At 47.7% G+C, this 13,765-nt stretch overlaps 1 protein-coding gene across 7 annotated transcripts in view; it reads right to left on the reverse strand.

Annotated features, from left to right (window-relative positions):
• LOC149370645 (uncharacterized) overlaps positions 1 to 13,201 on the reverse strand; it is a 79,967-nt gene extending 66,766 nt beyond the window's left edge. For 6 of the 7 annotated variants that reach the window (XM_089562494.1, XM_089562484.1, XM_089562476.1 and 3 more), the window contains exons 1-6: positions 12,857 to 13,026; positions 11,241 to 11,365; positions 6,390 to 6,640; positions 4,257 to 4,497; positions 2,440 to 2,484; positions 456 to 564 (exon numbers count right to left, since the gene is read on the reverse strand). In XM_089562494.1, the coding sequence (XP_089418620.1) occupies positions 456 to 564; positions 2,440 to 2,484; positions 4,257 to 4,497; positions 6,390 to 6,640; positions 11,241 to 11,361 (767 nt within the window). In that variant the 5' untranslated portion in view covers positions 11,362 to 11,365; positions 12,857 to 13,026. Of the gene's footprint in view, positions 1 to 455; positions 565 to 2,439; positions 2,485 to 4,256; positions 4,498 to 6,389; positions 6,641 to 11,240; positions 11,366 to 12,856; positions 13,027 to 13,137 lie in introns of those variants that run through there. The other variant, XM_089562480.1, reaches the window with a different exon arrangement.
• Positions 13,202 to 13,765: the final 564 nt, after the last annotated feature.

Below are 13,765 nucleotides of genomic sequence, written 5' to 3' on the forward strand. Positions count from 1 at the left end.
GGCTTGGCCAAAGTCACCCTCAAGGTCAAGCTTCATACAAACTCAGTGGAACCATACAGATCAACCATACCGCCACTATCCAAAACTGTAAGGGACACCGAAAAACCCCCTCCGGCATGTCAAGCGCGCCTGTATAGTTGCACATCACTGGCAACTGACCATTCGTGCACATGATGAGCGGGGTCACACTGCCAGACATTGCACGCGATCATGATGCAGGACACTTCAGCAGCTAGCAGAGTTCTAGAATAGCCAGTGCACATTTGCACAGTCAACTTTGGTGCACGGGCTTTGGCGCAACCAGAGGTGGTTATGCGCAACCAGAGGTGGTTATGTGCATTTCCCCATTCTGTCCACGGTAAGCCGTGCAATAGCTCTCATGTCAACTACAAACGCCCCTGGAACCGATGCCAACAGCAGCAGCAGCAGAGGAAAGATTGCAAAAATGGTCTCACCTGGAGGAGGCAGTCCGCGCATCCCAGAGGTGCACATGGCCCGAGCTCAGACCAATGCCAAGGCAGGCCAGCTGGGGAAACCACTGCAGGCACGTCACCTCCAAGTCCTCTGCACACAGGAGAAGACCAGCCATGGCGGTTGAGCAACAATTAGAGATAGACACATGGCCATTGATGGAAGACAAATGGCAAGCTTTAGCTTATCAATAATTATAATTTAGCATTTTTTTCTGGTGGCCCAGGCCTGCATGGGTGGGAAAAAGGCAGCACTGCCCACCGCCTGCTGACCCCAACCCGAGGTCTAGGGCACATTGGTATGGTGAAGTGTGGAAGGATGAGGTCCAGGGTGACCAAGGAATATGACAAGGCTCCATGCTACACACGAATCAGTGTAGCAATAGGGGACATTCAAAATCCCTCAAGCGCGCTTTCCCGCATAACAATGCTGCCCAGCACAAGATGGCTGACCATGCGTTTCGTGCTGAAACAAAGCAAGAATGACTAGTTTTCTGCAAGATTCTTCCAAAATGCGTTTCTTACATTCTATCCATACCCTTCGCGCCTGTCCTGTAGCCCTCGCAGTTTTCTCATAGAGAAGTTGGCCATTTTGTCTTTGGCAACATAGTTATGTGGGAAAGCTCAGTCGCAAAATTTTGAATATCCCCTATTGCACAGCCTTGTCAATAGACATTTGAAACTTAAGGAGGAACCAGGTGAAAGACCGATGTTGTGCCCCCTCCTTTGAAGAGGTGGCATAGCCTCGCAAGTGCACTGCTCTGTTGACTGTGTCCAGGCGTGGCAGCATGTAGTTCAAATAACACGTGGTGGAACCATTTCGCACATTTGATGAAAGAGCTGCTTTACACATAGACTTCAACGGAGCATGACCAGACCAAGTAGCACGGTTTGAAGTGTGCAACAATTTGAACTGATGAAGCCTGATTAGCGAGCTTTCACAGTAGTACTACAATTCGAAGATCTGAGTTCTCTTCCAACTCTTCCTCCCCCTTACATAATGCACACAACAGGCCCTGTGGGCATACAGTACGCGGTCACTGGGACGTGAAGAAACTGATAAAATGCCCACATTATCCAAAGGTCTAATTATCAACCGGCCCACAAAAGAGAGCCAAATACTATTCATATCATTGCAAATATGTTTGGTGAACTGGGTTACAGTCATAGAACTTTAAGAGTACAGAAGATAAGAGCACAGATAGTGGAGCATTCCCCCTCCCCCAATTTTAAACCCAGAGAATGCGTTCTGAACTGCCATGCCTTATGCTTGTTTCACATGCAAGCGAAAATGCTAGTGAATCCTGCCGCCGCAGCGCAAAAACCTGATCCAAGTTGTCGCGACGATGAGCAGCGAGGTTCCAAGTTGGAAATTTTCGCTGCAACGTGCCACTCCATCGCTCTGCTGCTTACACGTGAACCAGCCTTTACCGTGTATGAGAGGAAGCTATGCTTTGGAAATTTGGTACACTGTTGCGGGTCTGCTACCCAACATTTTTGGTAACTTACAGAATGTGCCTCCAACTGCCAACCGACGCATCTCCGAGATTCCGCAAAGCGCCTTCGATCTGCTCAACCCCCCCCCCCACATTAGACGACATTGGCCTCCACTGATTAATTCAAGTTTGATTGCGTTCGAGAGTTTAAACTGCATTCAAGCCTGCTGTCCTCTCCTATTCCTCGACCTTGCACCCTCCCTCAGGGTAAGATGTGGCAGCGATGGCTGAACTACAAGTCACCCATATCCCGTATAATGTTGCTCATTGGTTCAATATTACACAGTTGTCCCTCTCATCTTCACACCCTGAAAGAAGACGAGAAATAGTTTTTTTTTTTTGTCTCATAGAACCATGCAGCCAACCACACTGACAATCAACATGAAGCTCACTCAGTAAAAGCAGAGTTGCATTTGCCCCTCTAAAACGGGTGCTTGGACACACAGGCACAGCGAGGGGAGGGGAACACTCACCATCCATCATGGAAGTCCCATCTGTGTCTGCAAGGTCATCCAGACCTGGAAAACAAGAAAAGGACATTGTCAACCGACCTTTGGTTACAGTGTGGTCGGCTAGAGGTTGGCTGATGATAATGCAAATAAGGTTACCAAACCAAAATTCACACTGATATGTGCCACAACTCGCTGCATCATGTCCCTGGTGCATGCTTTTTCCTGAGCATAGTGCCCAGCTGACACAAATGCGTTTCACTCATGCAGGCCTGCAAGACATCAAGGTCGCTGATGCAGGCAATGCAGATCACGGTACCTTCACATCACTGCAAATCCAACTTAAGGCGTTCGCCGGCCAATCGCCAATCTAGCTCAATCTACACAGGGTATTTCGGCCTCCCCTACCAATTCATAACCAAAGGTCAAGATAAACATCCACGGCTGATGGCCCTTTTTTTCAGAGTTTTCACAGAGACAGATACTAAGATATGCAGCAGAATCTCAATCATAAAACCACAGCTAATACGAATGTATGAAAATGGTGCAATGCAGTAAGTGTGCAAAATTTCAGGTGTTCCAAGCATTCTCGCATGACACTGTGGGTTATATGGATGCAGCACCTTCATCTACTTTGGCGGTTTTGAGCACTGTTTGCCTTCTCTAACCTTCCCATGCCCGCAATGTAACCGTGCAAATTTATATTCCCAGCCGCAACTGACTGATGCATTAAGGAAGCCAGCACCATTTTCTCACGGGAGGCAACAGACCCTACGGCATCTTCAATGCCATAACAACAGATCAGCCAGAAATGGCTGTGTGCAGTTCAACCAACATCTGGCACTCGTACGGCCCTATCATAACAGTAACAGCGCAGCTAAAAACGAGGACGGTGATAGGCATCATAAAGACACTGCCTTTCCTATGCCACCTGCTACCCGCACAACCCCAGTTTCGGGTGGCTGGATCAACTGTGTCCTGAGCAGTGGAAGCATTCTCACTGTTGTGTCAGAATGGGTAGATAGGTACACGTGCGCTAGTGTTATGGAGCATGCATCGGCGCTTTAAATTTCTGACACGTTCCCTACAGAAGAAATGACGGTTTCACGGAGTTTGTATGGGAGCGCACCAGCGGCATGTGCTAACATGCATACGAAGTACTTCTTAACTTTGCTAAGCAAGGTGTGACAAGAGTTCGGTGACTGAAGCGCCCTCCGTAACATTATGGCCAGTTCCGTACATGCATGCAAGTTCTGCCTTGGCGAGCGTCAAGAATGCTTGAGAAAAAGCATTACCCAACAACTTCCAATATTCCTTACGGCCCACCTTGCATAAATATCAGAACGGCAGACGAGACTTTTCCGGATATAAACAAATTAGAGAGAGTACATTTTTGGTGCTTCCATACACAAGCTTTGCCTTCATATAAAATGCATTTTAACCCACGAATGTCTTCTGTAAGTCTGCAATATTCCGTTCAGAGAGATCTTAATCAAAAATGTCATCATAAAAAGCCTGCTGAAGGAGACAAACGTACGGTATCAATGGAGAATATGGCTCAATATAACCGATATGTCAAGACAAGCGTATTTAAAGTAAACAAGGGTTTCAATGTACTACATCCAGGCTTGACTGCACAGCAAGCGTCAGCAACAATGCCAGTGGCATTGACGACGGGAGCAGCTGTGCACTTGAATGTTATCAGAAGCCCCAATGCAGACATGTTTTCTGGCAGCAAGCTAGAGAACCCTGCTTCAAACCGAAAATTCCAACCCAAGAGTCGTTCACCATTACCAGCATAAGTTCGCCCTCCAGGAAATAGTAAGCAAGCATATACGCACTGCAGACGTGCACACAGCCGTGATCGCCAGCGCCGTGGACTGAAGATAGGCTTGGCTGCCTGTCACAAAATGCATCGTCCAGGTGCAGCAGGCTGGCGGGCCTACCCTCGGTTGAGTAGTGCCGGTCGCTGTCCAGGCACACCTCAAGCAGCATCACGATGCGGTCTGCAGTGGCCACAGCCACGCAGCCGCCGCTCAGGCTCCCCAGTCCCTCATTGCTCACCAGGGCGAGGTGGGTGGCCTGCGTTCACAGAAAAGGGCAGTTATTTCTCATCACTCAAGCACTTGCCAGCTGGTAGCTATGCAAAACAAACATCGCCTAATTTCATCGCTGGCACACACTTATCGGGGCACCCCAAGGAAGCAGAAGTACACTCTCTATCCTGGATATATCGAACTCAAAGTCGGTTGCAAAACAGTTCCATAGATCGGTAATTTATAAAACATGGTAATGTGTAAGCTTATTTAGGCCCTAGACACAAGATTACAGTGCAGCCATGCTAGCAGTGTGCTCCCTTAAGCGAACTACCATCTCCTGATGCACTAGCAAACACACCGATTGGCTTCGGTGCGAAGCTGGTTAGGTCAGCACAGTGGCTGGTGCTTTGCAGCTAGTCACTGCCTGCCCCAAGAAGTCTAATACTTTTACCAGAACATTATAAACTAGGGGTGTGCGAATATCTGAAGCTTTGAATAGTATATGAATAGTATTTGCTATTCGATCCGCATTGCATTTTCACTATTCAAACCTCCTAAACCATACCAAAGTTATCAATTTCCTGTTCATCTGAACTCACTGCAAAACATCATATTTCCAGAAGGTAGTATCTTGCATTTGTCACAAGCATGTAATTGAATCGGCTACCAGCATGAGACGAAAGCCCCCTTACATAAAATCAATGCGCTGACGACCATCAAAAGCCACCGCAGCGCGTTAGCAGGTCACAAAATGAAGTTAGTGCTACGTGGTGAGTCACTACGCCATCAAAAGCTGGCTGGGAACTTGACTAGCAGCGATCCTCTCGTTTTAAACTCGCTGCAATAAAAGACGCTGCGTACAATCAGGCAGCCCGGCTTGTGGAGGATAGCAGAAAGGGCGAAGTTGCAGTTCATGTTGGCTGCTGCATGGCAACAGCGTGATCGTTGAGTTTTCGTTTGAACCTACAAACTGTGCACCTTAGGACACAGAGGACAAGAAAAAAAAAGCGTGCCATAGAAACGTCTGAATCACAGTCGACACGCAAAATCGCACCGCCATACAGGGTGGCCCACACATTGGGGCATCAGTAGAGTTTCGTTTTCGCACCTTCGGTGTGCGACAACCTCGCAACCCATCACTGAGCTTGCAGTATGCTGATGCTAATACGCGAGAGCTAAGCCGGCTACAAGTTATCTGCAACTGCGTTTGGAGTGGCTTTCCACAACCGGCACTTAGTCTCCAGGCATCGCGGGGAAGCGAGGAAGGGATGCAGCTAGAACAGCTGCTTTGGTATATGTTCCACATGCAGTCTTGTTGCATTTTGCAAGCAGTGCCTCGCACCTTGCCCTCCGATAATAGACCGCTGACGTCGTGCCTCTAGTAAAGCAGATATATGGCCTCCTCACAACATCGTTCACTAAGCTCCTGAGTCATGTGAGCATTAAGTCATACTAGGACATTAGACTTTCTTTCACTGAATATAACTGTTGCCCAAACAACTGTAAACAAGGTATCAACGAAAAAAACAAAGCTTATTACTATTACAGCAAAACCCTGCTACAATGAATGCCGCAACAGCAAAATTTCCAAAAGAACAAAGTATTTCCGATTCCCCATCAGCAAAACACAAGGCAACGCAATTACTTGACCCCCCCACACAAACAATTTTCGGAGTGAGGTTCTGCTTGAACAAAATTTTTCCGAGTAAGTGGTCATTTTTTCACATACGTCCGCATACCTCATTAGCTTTCAGCCAAAAACAGCTGCCGAAGACAGTTTGCACTTTTCAATAGTGCTGCGGAATCGGAATTAATGCGCAGACATGTGCACACAAAGATGCGATGCTGCGCACGACTGCTTGCGACAGTTTTGCCGACAGCTCGGAACCGTGACAGGCAAGAGCCCCTCCACGAAGGCGCCACAGATCCACTTACCGGTGCTGGCAGCTGGATGGCCCGCACAATGTTGCCATCGAACGGCTGGCAGACGCACAACAGGGACCCCCTCGAACCCCCTTGGAGCGCCACCACGAAGTAGGCAGTGTTTCCGCGCACAATCTCCACAAAGGGCCCCGCCAGTGGCTGCTCCTGCTGCCGCCCGAAATACAGCTCGGAGTACAGCTGGCCGGTGGCTGTCTGGTAGCCACGAATCCATGAGCCCCCACACAGCGTCACCCTCGTGCCACCTGCGCTTGCCGCGAACAAAGGTGAGGAGAGGCCCACACAGTGCCGACGCAAGCACTGAACTCTGATTTTCAGTGCAAAAGCACTTGTATGCTCGCCAACACCGACCAAGAGTCTTGTCACCATATGTTCACAGTACGTTCACCATACGTAGCACCTCGTGCCGTTGTCTAGCAAACTTTGTTACTACTCAAACTTATTTAGGCAGTAAATAGTCAAGGTTACTTAGGTAAGCTCGGGTAAGTTCGGCGGAGTGTTCCGGCGGCTGTGCGAGAGGCTGCTCGAGAAGAGCAACATGGGTCTCACAAGCCCCACCGGTGGCTGCGATAGAAACGGCCACCTGCCAGCACAGTGGCGTATCTCTTAACCACTGCGCCACTTTGGTATATGAGGACTCTCCGCCATCTATGAATGTTAAGCAGAGAATAACCAATTCTAGATATATGGGCCTCAACCCACTCAAGATGGGTCGCATCATACCCTTCAGGTGGAGCTTGAGTGACCCCTCTAATTGAAGAATGAACAACCGCCTTCGCATGTATACTCGATTTTAATGACGTTAAACCCTTAGCAATTTCTTTTTTTTTGACACTGCCATGATGAACACTGTAGCCTTCATTTAAAATGCACTGAAATCTTGTTAACACGAACTCACTTAATCTGTATTTCCAGTTTATTCAAACTGGTGCTTTAGTTTCGTCAATATAAGTGTAACGATGAGGTTGCACTTAATTCAGTAACTCCATGGACGTATCGACATTTTAAATGCTGGTCAAGATTTCAAGCTTGCTTGATACAGAGTATTACTACACTTTTCCTGCCTGGTCATGATCTACGAGTCTGCATGTGCCAAGTGGTGCTGCATGCATGCACAGTGTAAAAAGCTCCCTATATGTTCCAAAAGCAGTGCCATTCCCAGATCCTGCATCCCACCCTCCCCCTGTGCTTCCTCATTGTCGAAGTGCTCGCACCAGTGGCCAGCAGGTGAAGTTAAAGGGTCAGTGTACTGAATTTTATCAACCACATTTTCTTTGCGGCAACCGATAGCTCTTTACTCAAATTACTGTTTAGCCAGCTGTGGTGCCAAGAAGTGCGGCAGAACATTTTAAAATAGAATTTATTGATGTGGGAACACATCTGTATGAGATGGCAGTCTCATCTGGCAACCATGTGGATTTCCGCCGCGCGGCGACAAACATGGCGGCGCCCGTCGAAGCCGGACCCCTCGCTTCGGACTGAATTCTCGCTGTTGCTGCCTTTTTCAGTGCGTTCACTGGCCATAAATGGGGCGCCGGTCTTTCACTTCGTCTCATCTCGCCTATAAGAAAACATATAAGCGATAAATTTGCTTTATTTTAATAATTAGAGTGACAATTCTGCCGCTCCTAGGCTTAAGTGGAGAGTCTGTTTGTTTACAGCAACGGTTCCCGTCCTGACAACCAGATGGCGCCACTATAGGCTGAGTTTATTTTTGCGTTTCTGCTAGCATACGCTGAACTAAAAGTGGGAATGTGCCTGCGTTTTGCATACGTGTAACTATAAATATTCATGTGATTTACAGAAAAAGCGAGCGGTACGCCTTCTGCAGTTTACTAGAACAAAACACGAGTTTCTCTGACATTGGGGCATACAAATGGTACGTAGTATATATTCACTTATGATTCTACAAAGAAAGACTACCACCTTCTTGAACAAAATGAACGTTTGGGGTCGCCACCATGCATTTTTACGCGACTTTTAACGCCGAAATAAAATATAAATTCGTGACTAAACCGGGAGCAGTTCCCTCGTTATTGATGTTATAGTGTGCTAACTACCAGAATATGCCATTATTTATACACTCATCTCGGTGAGTAGACTGACCCTTTAAAGCAACTTCCTTTGGGCTGCGCTGCAAGCTATGCCACAACTTGGCATATTGTGGCTGCAGTTACATGAAACTGTCGACTCTTCTTGTCCAGCTTTAGTGAACACGCACAAGTCTTATGCGAGGGCATAGCAGTGAAAGCCCACAAAAACAATCGGCCTCATGGCTCCTGACGAGAGCGAAATCATGTTCTCCTACTGCGTTTCCATGAAACTTCTATGTCTTTCTTTTCACTCTAGTTGAGCTCTAGTTGATTCCTTCCACAGCACATTTTTTACTATGCGTTTGATGGATTAAAGTTGTTTCGCATGCGTATATATTTACACTGCCCATGGAATGATATGCATTGTACAGTCATGAGCAAACGTGAAGAGACCACGTGAATGATTGCAGTTACTGTTTTGATTTATAAAAAGGCGTGCCTGACGGAAGTGCTCGTGCGAAAACTAGCATATTAGTTGGGGAGCACCCTACACATATTTTGAAAAGCGCCGCTGCACCGCCTGAAAGCATTTGGACGCAGTTCTGCCAATTCGCACGGCCTCTCCACATTTGAGCACGAATGCACGTTGCCCTGAACAGGTATTCTTTTCAGAATTGTAGCCATCATTAAGGAGACTTTGACGATGAGCTTGAACACTGTTAGCTTGCGGCAGTAAACCTTATGGCACTGTTTTTGTTAGTTTTTCTTGTTTTTTCAGTATAATAGTCTGGCAACTCGGCAGACATCATCATCAGCAGCAGCAACTTCCGTCAGCGCCGTGCGCCATATTTTGGGCACAGAAGACGCGCAGCTGTAGTGCTCTGCACAGCCTTTGCGCTAGTTTCCACCTTGTGGCACGCCTGGTTGCGCTTGTGAGAGCGACGACGGAAAATTTGCAGTGGTCGAGGAACCTGACTGTCATCCCGGGCGGATTTTCGGAAAGGCTTTTGGAGTACTGTCCGGCCGCACCTCTTAGCGAAGCTACAAGCTGGTATTACTGCGATCCGTCGACAGTGCGCGTTGCGATATCCTGCAGGTCGAACCTATTGTCAATAAAGGAGGGTTAACAACACTTGGACCGGACTCTACTGCGAGCAGGCGCACTGCAGGGCGAAATGCATGTGGATCCAGATATGGGCGCTCGATCAGCAGTGCCCGTGTGCTGTGCAAAATCACTCGCGTTGTAGCTGTTCGCATGCATAGTTTGCCCACTTCAGGTCAAGGTGACAGATTACCGGAGTGCTTGCTAGGCCGGAGTGCGCAGGAAACACCACTGCTGCTGCTGCACTCCGCCTATGTCGCCGTCGTTTGCTGCAGGTTCGCAACAAAGAGAATGACAGCACTCCTCGCCGCGCCGCATCGTCGTGCTCTTAATCACTCACACGGAACTCACTATGAATGGTTGAGACGTGGATGCTATCAAATCCAAAACAAGCGTGCTTAGCAAAGTTTTGATTTTATGATGCGCCGAAACAATCGGCAACATCGGAATGCATGTCCTCGAGTGCACCGAAGGCGGCACCTTTATATTTGTGCTCACTATACAGCGGAAGGGCTACACAATAGAAGGAACTTTTCGCTGCTTTTGCAATACTTATATCATTTATCTTAATGTGAAAACGAACATGTCATGGACGAGAAGAAAAGAAGCATGCAGCTACTGCATGCGCTCCGTGCTCTGGATACACAGCAGCATGCCAGCATCGCAACTAGCCGGCAACACGACTATAGCCAATGTCAAGGAACATGGCCAGGACACAGAAACAAGAAAATTGCACTTATTGTGGCTTCGGCGGGCGCCATACTTCTCAATCCGGCCCGAGCGCAGTCCAACAGGCGTATGCCCAAGTAATGGTGGAGACACCGCGGTTGGCGCACCACACACCAGATGGCGCTGAATTTTCTAAAGGGTCTATTTAATGGAAGACCAGCAGACTAGTTCAAACCAACTATCCTTTGGAACCCTGGTATTAAAAAGTTCAATCCTGATGCGACCTTTTTCATGCAAAGGAAGCCACTAGCGCGCCGTATGTTCACAGCACTTCTTGCGTGCCACGAGACAAATTTTTTGTGGAGAGTGTACAATTACATCATTTTTGCCATACTAGGTGCGGGGACTAGCGTAAGCTAAACATGTCTGCAACATGATGTATTGCAGCGGTGGCCCTTTTACGGAGCATTGCTCACCAAGGACTGTCCCAACCCTTCACATACCGAACAAATAAAACCACTTCTCTATTACAGTTGTGCAAAAGGATACTCGATACTTCCTTCAAATCGTGAAAACTTGAAACTTGGCTAATTTGTCACATTCCCCACATGTATCAAGGGGTTGCTTGCATATAAGTGCAAACCCAATATACAAACACTTTAATCCTTAAAGAACAGCTCCTGTTTCTCTTTTTCTGCACAATCACAGCAAATCATTCTCAGGGCTATTTTCTCCATGAAGAAAAAAGTCACTACTTAAAAACTCCTCTAGGAAGCTCGAATGAAGCCTCCCAAATGTTTTCTCTCATAGCGACAACAACAAGTCCACAGAAGAGTGACATTGGAGGCATTTTGAAAACAAGAATTCTTTCCTTCTGTTTTTTATCTCCATCAGGTTACTCTTGGTCATACAACAAAGTAAGCGAGGTTAGCAAGCTCATTCAGATGTTTGTGTCGATGGCATAAGGCCTACACTCTAAAGGCAAGTTCTGCAGCCCTCATTCGCAAGGTAGCCAAAAAAGAAAAGAAAAGCTGCTCTCACATGGTCCAATGCATCCTGTGACAGTATGCTCCAGCTGCCCCGGCAATGAGTCGTCAACAATGGCCGGCCAGAGGGGCACAAGCTCCGAGACTTTCTCGGGGGGCACCAACGACAGCGGCATGTTGCTGAAAAGAGGACATGGATAAGGTTGTGTAAGGGTGCGAAATCACCAAGCTCAGAAAGGAATATGCTCAAAAGGCCTGGTTTCAAGAGTAGGTCACATCGCTTCCACTTGGGGTAGCCCATGCACTGACGAAAGCCACCCAGCATGCAAACCGGCAGTGGGAAAGAATGTAGCAGCGGAACTACACAGACGACATGCATTGTTGTACTGTTGTACCCTGGACTCCCCTTCCAACGTGCTCAACTGCTTTGCCCAGCCTTTTATGAGATCGAAGTAAGAATTAGTAATAAATAAACCTCAGGCGGGCACGAAAGGTAACGTATGAAATGCGTGACACAGTGCAGTAGAATTGCAATATACAACAGTAGGTAGTTATACTTGGTGCACACAACACCCCTCCCCCCTTTCTCTTTCCCGTCACAACGACGCGCGCGGAGCAGAAGCTCAGCCACATGAAGGTCTCGGGTATTTTATCGAGCACTTAGCACTGGGGAACGGCAGCGTAGGGGAAAAACCATCCCCCTCGTTATCCCCTCAAAAAGGCCTCTCGGAAGCGAAACCACTGTTGTTTCAGACTGTTGCAGGTCTACTTGCGCATTCGATAACCCTCAGTGGGGCCAGTAAAGTGTGAAGATGCCCCAATGTAAATCGCTCGCAGGCTCCTAACTCGCTGTGCAAACCGAATCCTTCCAGCACTACAACTAAACGACATGTTTCGGATAAAACAAAAGCGAAAGTCGGCCTAGCCCTGTATACAGAAACAAACGCTTCAAACTAGCCCAACTCACTGGAGTGGAAATTCGTTCGTGAACACTTCAGCACTGCACATACCCGAGCGTCCGGCAAAACGACGGGTAGTTTGGAAGCGCTATCGGAGTGTTTACAAGAGCTAGACCACACATCCCGCCTCCCCAAGAATGACAATCGCATCACCCTCGCATGCAAAGCCGGGAGAACACTGAACGAAAGTTGAAGCCGCGACTGTAGGTGGGAAATCGCCGAGGCGCGAACGAGGCAGCGTGGAAGACGCACTGCGCCGGCGTCCAGGCGCGCCAGAATTCAAGCTGCGCTACCGGGTAGGGGTTTAACGGTGAACTTTATCGAAGCTTTTACTGTCGCATCTAGCAACGCGCACTACACTGCTTTCAGCGATTAACATGCGCAGAATATGCCCAAAAGGCTTTCAAGGCGGTATGTGGTAGAAACAAAACACGCTACCGGCGAACGCCGGCATGGCCATCCCCGGAGACGGGTTGTCCGCATATGTAACGCCCACCCATACGAGCGGAGAATATCTGGATAGAAATCTTGCACTCCACAAACCACGCACGTACGAGTCGCTCTATATTACGAGCTCCCGCGTGTTATTCGCATATTTGAACAGAAGCGACAGAACGCTCTGCAAGGAAGGAGTCCGCCAACAAGAACCGCGGGGTAACCGGCGTTTTCCTCCCTCTTTTCCAACACGGCGAATTCGATTCCAGTGTCTTACCTTTGCTTTTGCCGTCTATCCAAAAGCTGCCGCGTAGTTTTGTAACGACGCTAACGTGAACGCGAACATCATTACCTCAAGACCACATTTTAAGCTTCGCGACTAGAAAGCCGCCATTTTGCATTAGCCTCAGCGTTGTCACGTGCGAACTATCTTGCTGATGATAGCTGCTCGGCTGCTCTTAGCGGTTGTCAGCGTGCGCATTTACCGATGTTCTGTCACAAGACAACCGCGTAATGCCTGTAAACATGGTAAACATGACGGCAAAGCATCGTACTCACCAAGAAGGAAGAAAAACTATGCCATGACTGCGAACTTCGAACCGAACCGAATTATTTAACTTAAGTGTGCAGTGAAGCTCCGCCCACATTCAACCTCCGCGCACAAAATTGCTCCACGAGAAAAAAGTAGTCCGCTGGTTAATCGTTTTTGTTACATAAATAAAAAAAACTTATCACAAGAAAAAGATTATGAGCTCTCGAATTTTGATACTTGGATTGTTTGATACAGTCATGCATTAAAAAGCTCATTTCGCTTACTGTTGCGATTGGCCAGAGTAGTAATACAAAACGCAGCAGACCGTGGCCCAGTGTTAGCAACTGCTGTTTTTTTAAGTTGTATCTTACTTATAGTAAACTATTTTTTAAGGTAATATATAGCAAAGTAAGTTAAGCTTATTTATAAAGACGTTTACTTTGTTGGCTACGCTTCAACGTTACTTATTGCGCCATAATATTATTATGCCTTTGGTGGCGTCCTCTAACCAATATAAACCACAAATCAAGTGATGCCCGGTGGAAGCAGGGAGGAGAAGGCGAAAGAAAGAAGAAAGGGTGTGTAGCATGGCATGGAGGAAAGAAGAATTGGAGGAGAGGAATCCCTGACTTTCCTTTCCTTCATGCTTTCCTT

The sequence above is a fragment of the Amblyomma mixtum genome, chromosome 1, assembly GCF_055824585.1.
Source record: "Amblyomma mixtum isolate Tamu chromosome 1, ASM5582458v1, whole genome shotgun sequence".
Taxonomy (NCBI): Eukaryota; Metazoa; Arthropoda; class Arachnida; order Ixodida; family Ixodidae; genus Amblyomma; species Amblyomma mixtum.